The sequence below is a fragment of the Triticum aestivum genome, chromosome 1D (genome assembly GCF_018294505.1).
Source record: "Triticum aestivum cultivar Chinese Spring chromosome 1D, IWGSC CS RefSeq v2.1, whole genome shotgun sequence".
Lineage (NCBI taxonomy): Eukaryota > Viridiplantae > Streptophyta > Magnoliopsida > Poales > Poaceae > Triticum > Triticum aestivum.
In genome coordinates this window covers 254,748,875-254,755,314 of record NC_057796.1, presented here as the reverse complement: position 1 = coordinate 254,755,314, position 6,440 = coordinate 254,748,875, and the positions used below count along the sequence as shown (strand labels likewise).

General features: G+C 50.2%; 1 protein-coding gene across 1 annotated transcript; it reads right to left on the bottom strand.

Annotated features, from left to right (window-relative positions):
- Positions 1 to 242: 242 nt before the first annotated feature.
- On the bottom strand, positions 243 to 1,155 carry LOC123168100 (putative E3 ubiquitin-protein ligase SINA-like 6). The gene is made up of 2 exons (XM_044585965.1): positions 1,090 to 1,155; positions 243 to 938 (listed from the first exon to the last, which is right to left on the bottom strand). Exons 1-2 carry the CDS (start codon positions 1,153 to 1,155, stop codon positions 243 to 245), a joined length of 762 nt encoding a protein of 253 aa, XP_044441900.1.
- Positions 1,156 to 6,440: the final 5,285 nt, after the last annotated feature.

Sequence of the window (6,440 nt, the reverse complement as noted above, 5' to 3'; positions counted from 1 at the left end):
TTTATAGGGCTTATATCAAAATTTTAGTTTTTCCATTTTATAAGGCTCAATTTGGTTGTTCCCCAACACATGTTCAGATTCCAAGGTGCATTAAATCATTGCATGCAAGTATTAAGAGAAAATTGACCAATGCATGTACTTTATGCATGCATGCATTGCAATTAATGCATTGATAAACATAATTTTTTGAGAAAAACAAGAGCATTAATTACTAAGATAAACAGAAGGCACTGTAGAAACATTTAGGACGTGAGCTTGTCAATCTGAATGTGGAGGGACACAAGCTTAGCCCCGGCCAGCAGCTTGGGCGGAACTGTCAAGAAGGTCAGCTCCTGCACGTCGACGTCGCCGGGATCCTTGCTGCTTGTCACCTCCATTTCCACCTTGACGGCGTCGGTCGTGCCTTTGGGCTCCCCCGGCGGGCCGTTCGCCCACAGCTTGGCCACGTAGTGCGGCAGTGGGGACGCCCCCGCTCTGATGCAGACGACCGACACGGCGATAGGCGCGCCGATGTCGAGCACGCCGCCGACCAAGAAAAACGCGCGGCGGTCCTCCTCCGCGAACAGCAAGAGCCGTGGCTCCGACAGTGGCACTTGCAGCTGGAGCACCTTGCCGTACTGGATCCTGTGCACGGGCATGGGATGCGCGGTGCTGATGTGGTGGTAGAGCGCCGGCGGCGGGCCTTCGTAGCCGCAGACGGGCACGGGGCATTTGCAGGGCGCGAGCGGACACACGCTCTGGTGATCGGCGAGCTTGTGGTAAGTGACGTAGAGCCCACAGCCTTCGTGCGGGCACTCCACCCTCACCGACGAAAGGACGGAGTCCACCGCCGTGTTCCGCACGTCGAAGCCACCGCCGCGCTCGCACTTCTGGCACTGCCGCTGGTTCCCGGGGCGCTCGACGCGGCAGTCCGCGCAGGCCAGGTGCCCTCCCTTGCACTGCAGAAATCAATCGAACAACACATCAATCAAGAAACCTGCACCTTGCTCAATCAGCCGAACGGACGAGGTGTATTCGAACCTCATACACTGGAGGCGTCAAGGGGCGGAGGCACAAGGGGCAGTGGAGCACGGTGAGGTCCATCGAGACCTTAGAGAGCTCCATCGTCGGGTCCTGTTCGGTCTGCATGATCTCGCCCTCCTCGTGCACAACCATCTCTCGACTTGGGCCGGGGTATTACAAAGCTTTACCGTCACATATTTTATACTACTTCAAGGTGCATTAAATCAACACATGCAAGTATCAAAAGGAGAGTCACGGCATGCATGCATGCGTTGTAATTAATGCATCGGTAAACGCAAATTATTGAAATATATCGAGTGCAGTGCTTTGATGTGTCGCGTCAACTCGTACATCAACGAGAAGTTTGATTATCCTCTCCCTCGCGGACTTAACTGCACCTGCCTTTGGCTGTATGACAGGTTGGCCACACACCTGTCGGGCCCACCTGTCATACACGCAAAGGCAGGAGCGTCCCTCCCTCGCCCATGAGCGTGGTGGCTGGCAAGACTAGGAGAAGCTTTCGCTACACGCTCTCCCTCCCGCACGCGGTGGACATGCAGCAGTTCAATCGGTGTCAGATGGCCAGAAGCGTACTGTAGTACTCCTCCAGTGCAGTAGTACTCCATCATTGTTCGACTTCCCGAAGAGGCGAAGAGCCAAGCGCAGCCCGGACGCTCGTGTGGCAGTTTCATGTGTAGAGTAGTCTAGGATAGCGTGTACCGTGCCTGTAAGCTTAAAATCGTTGGGGTCGGCTCCATGCTATGTGGCCGTCTCGAAGTTTTAAAAAAATTAAAATAGTCTTCTGGCCCTACCTGACACCCTGGTGATTGTAGTTTGCACGCTCATCTGGTCAAGACAGGAATATATATTTTAATTTGTTTTTTTCGAAAAGGGGGGACTCCCCGGCCTCTGCATCAGAACGATGCATACGGCCACATATATTTTAATTTGTGGTGGGTAAATGTTAGAGGTTGCAGCAAATATATTGTACACTGCGGGTCTTTCAGCCAAGTTTAGAGGCAAGCATGTGGGGCCAGTGCTATGATGTGTCGCGTCAACTCGTACAACGAGGAGAAGCTTGATTTTACTACACGCCTTCTCCCTCACCCATGCGCGCGGTTGCTCGCAAACGAGGACAGGCTTTTGCTTAGTAGTACTTCTACAACAAGCTATCCGTCCCGCTCGCGGTGGACGGACATGCAGCAGTGGATTCGACACTGTAGAAGCAGTAGTAGTAACATCATTGTTCGTCTTCTCGAAGAGGCGAAGAGCCAAGCGCAAACCGAACGTTGCAGTTGCGAACATTGGAGCACGCATATAGCCAGGCTCTTGCATGAGACAAAATTGCTATGTGAGCCCACTATTGTACTAGTACGTACAACTACTTGCTAGTATAGCCCTGTAAACCAGAAAGGAGTATTTGCCCTTCTAGAGATTTCAACAAGTGACTAGACTACACCGAGACGGAGTACATATGGAGCAAAATGAGTGAATCTGCACCGTAAATAAATACGTACTAGTTCTATCGTTTTCCTCTCCGAGGTGCACAATATTGAGTATACTGACTAGTCTCTTTTTGACACGCATTTACGTTTTTTTACACAGTACAGACGCAAGCGCTCATATACACGCGCATACACTCACCCCTATGAACGCACACACGCACGGCACTATCATCTTGAAATTTACGAAGTCACCATAGGCACCTCGTCGTCGACGGGTCCATAGGTGCTTGAATGCCAAGGAGGGAGAGGGTAGCGGTTCCCGAGACGTTGAACGGTCAATGATGCATCCTCAATTACATGCAGAGGGAATTAATTGGAGAAGCAGAATAGAGCCAGCACGATGTGAATGCAACACAGTTTGGACTCTCATATAATAAAGGCGCCCCACCACTCCAATCCATCTACTCCCAAGTCTCTGCGCAACACTGCTCACTCCAATCCAAGACCAAGTGACCAGAAGCCACAAGCACCTATGGAGGCGATGGACGCGAGCGGCAGTCGGCTGTGCCAAATCATCCAAGGCGCCGGCCTGCGGCCCCGCACCGCGCAGCGTTTCCAGACGGTGCTGGCGACCGCAGGCATCGTAGCCCTCGCCGACGCCGGCTTCGCCTCTCGCATGGACGACATGATGGTCAACTCCATCCGCAAGTTCACCGCCGTCAAGAAGCGCGCGGACGACCTTGCCGTACTGCTCCAGCCCGCGCGCCCAGGCTCCTCATTGCCTGCCACCCTCATCGGCCTCCATGGTGACGAACTCTTTCAAGCCCTGGTGGCCCTGCAGGTGCCGGAGGTCGCGACGAAGAATGTGCACCTCGAGGCCGCGCTCGCCGCGCAGCGCCTCGCCATGCAAGAAACCGTCGACCTGCACATCCACGTCTACGAGGAAATCGTCTACATAGGCCACTACAAGGCAAGCGAGGACAGAAAGACGTTGGCCTTCTTCCAGCGGCTGGAATCTTTGGACGCCATTGTTCAGAAGCACGTCGACCTGGCCACGAAAGCCGCTGCTACTTAGGCGCCGTTCGGTGGGCCGGCGCCCTGAGTCGAGGAGGTGGACGTCGTCGATGGATGCATCTCTTCTTGCCTCCTGTAACCAGCACTGCATCGCCTCGTGGCCTTAATGTTTTATTAGTATAGTACTCCCTCCGTTCCCAAATATAAGTCTTTCTAAAGATTCCAGCAAGTGACTACTACATACGGAGCAAAATGAGTGAATCTACACTCTAAACTATGTCTACATACATCTGTATGCTGTATTCCATTTGAAATAGTATCTAAAAAGGCTTATATTTATGAACGGAGGGAGTATATGGCATTTTTATTCCAGTCGTAACGTTTTCACTGTGAGGTGGGGCCGCAGTTGAGCAAACCCACCCCGCCCACCGGGCGTCGGCCGAGTTTAGAATTAGAAGAGAGAAACGAGGGAGGAGAGCTAGCTGTAGCACGGACGCTGTTGTCAGATGGGACTCGTGTTTATAGAATAGGAGTACTGAGCACTCGTGCCTCTTTTTTTTGAGGGAAAAATTAGTCGTATGTCTAGTACCACTAGTTGGGTGCGTGCGACCTATAGCTGTCATCACTTTAGGTCTCCTTTTCGAACCGCGGCTACGCTTCACAGTACATATTATTTCACGCATTTATCCTCCTATATGTACTCCTAGGCTATTTCCACGTGCTCCCATTCGCCGACATGTGGGACATAGAGCATCTGGGTCGTAGTGCATGCACGACTCGGAGCATATGCCGGGGTACTTTACATTTCAGACCTCACGAATTACATGCAAACCCCCCGCAGAAGAATAAATAAATGAATGAATTACTACATGAAACCGGATTATTTTCGTGGAAACCGGAGCACGTTCATTAAATTTTGGACATAACACGTTTATAAAAAATGACCGGACCGAAACCAGTCTAAGGGCCTCTTTGATTTTTCCCGCAAAAAAGGGCCTCTTTGATTCGCAGGATACTGAAAACACAGGAATGGGGAAAGTATGATGGCGATGAACCGAGACGAGGAGAACTCTAACTCAGTTAGAGGTTAGAGTTAGATTCTAACCCTGAACTAACTCTAAACCAAAGAGGTGTATGGATGGCAGGGTTAGATTGACAATAAATGCTCTATCTCAATCATTTGACTACTTTGGACCCTATTTCCTGCCGGATTTGGAGGGTGCTTGGATACGTTTTAGTTCCATGACTAAAAGTAGTGGGACTAAAACTTGCTAGCCTCACCCATGCTTGGATCCAAATACTAAAGAGACTAAAATCAAGTTAATGAGCATTTATTATCCTCCAAACCCTCCAATCCAGAACTCGCCTGTGTTAAAGGAGAGGAGTTAAATGAGGAGAGAGAGGACTAATCCACATTTTAGTAGGGGTACCCCTGACTAAAATTTTTTAGTCTCAAGACTAGTTTTAGCCCCTCTTTAGTCAGGGGTGCTTGGAACTTTAGCCTCTTAAAGAGACTATTTTTAGTCAGACTAAAATAAGTCCCTTGGATCCAAGCACCCTCTTGGTGTGGCCGGCTCTTCTGTGGCCTCCTCCCGCTCACAATTGACATAAACGAACCATCTATACAAATCAAGCATGCAAAACATGATAATTTTTACTTTGTCCATACAAATGAGATATCCCACTTAAACATACAAGTCGTCAATCAAGCTTCACAAAATAAAAAAACACTTCATGAAACAAAGAATGAGCTAACTCATCACGGAAGTCATTCACGATAGGGAGGGAGCCCGGAGCCCCTCACGCACCGAGGGAGGAGCTCGCCATCGTCGCTCTGGAGGAAGGCTCTGTAGAGCCCAAGCCCCGGGAACCCCTCCGACGCCGGCCCTTGCGAGTTGAGGTCGACACCGGCATGGGTAGCAGGGCCGCTTGCCGCCGACTGGGAACTTAATCTTTGGGCCTCTAGAAATAATGCAAGCCTGTAACTAAAATACCTAGAAAGGTGAACTGAATCTTTGGGCCTCTAGAAATAATGCAAGCCTGAAACTGAAATACCTAGAAAGGTGAACTGAATCTTTGGGCCTCTAGAAATAATGCAAGCCTGAAAGTGAAATACCTAGAAAGGTGAACTGAATCTTTGGGCCTCTAGAAATAATGCAAGCCTGAAACTGAAATACCTAGAAAGGTGAACTGAATCTTTGGGCCTCTAGAAATAATGCAAGCCTGAAATTGAAATACCTAGAAAGGTGAACTGAATCTTTGGGCCTCTAGAAATAATGCAAGCCTGAAATTGAAATACCTAGAAAGGTGACCTGAATCTTTGGGCCTCTAGAAAGATTTATTACCTCCTCAAGCAGCATCAAACAATTCCATGCGTGCACCACAAATCTATACCAAGTTTGATCAGGATCTACTTTTCCAAATCAGAATTAGCGCTAGAGCAAGCAAGATCAATGATATGGCCGTGAGACAGAGAAGGAACGAACAAACTCACCCCTCTCGCGACCTCCCTGGTAGATGCGCCGCCGCCGCGCACGACAGAGGGAGAAAAACGACTGGTGAAGGGGGAGCGGGGCGACCTTCGAAGGCCGGAGGGAGAGGGCGGCCGGAGTAGGGCGGCGGAGGCCGGAAGGAGAGGGCGGCCGGAGGAGAGAGAGGGCGAGCGGCCCTATGGGGAACAGAGAGGAGTCGTGCGAGAGGGGGGAGCGATCTGGTGCGGGCAGGGGAGATTTTTTTAGTTCTCTTTTAGTGGGCCCGAGGATAACTAACCCAATTAGAACCTCTCCACCGGGCTAGTTTTTTTAGCTGGGTTAGAGCAAACTAGCTCAAACTAACCCCTCTTGTTTCGATAATTTGAGGCTATTTCAACCCAAACTAGCTCTAACTCAGGGATCCAAACAAAGAGGAGTGTTACTGTACATGCTACAGTGTGGACCGTAGCACATTGTTTTTTATGGCCATATCACCACATTGTTTTCT

Excerpts from the sequence above, each read along its gene's own strand:
- LOC123168100 (XM_044585965.1), bottom strand. The coding sequence starts at position 1,155 with ATGGTTGTGCACGAGGAGGGCGAGATCATGCAGACCGAACAGGACCCG. Across the intron at positions 939-1,089 it reads CGACGATGGAGCTCTCTAAG|TGCAAGGGAGGGCACCTGGC; the intron begins GTCTCGATGGAC and ends TGATTTCTGCAG.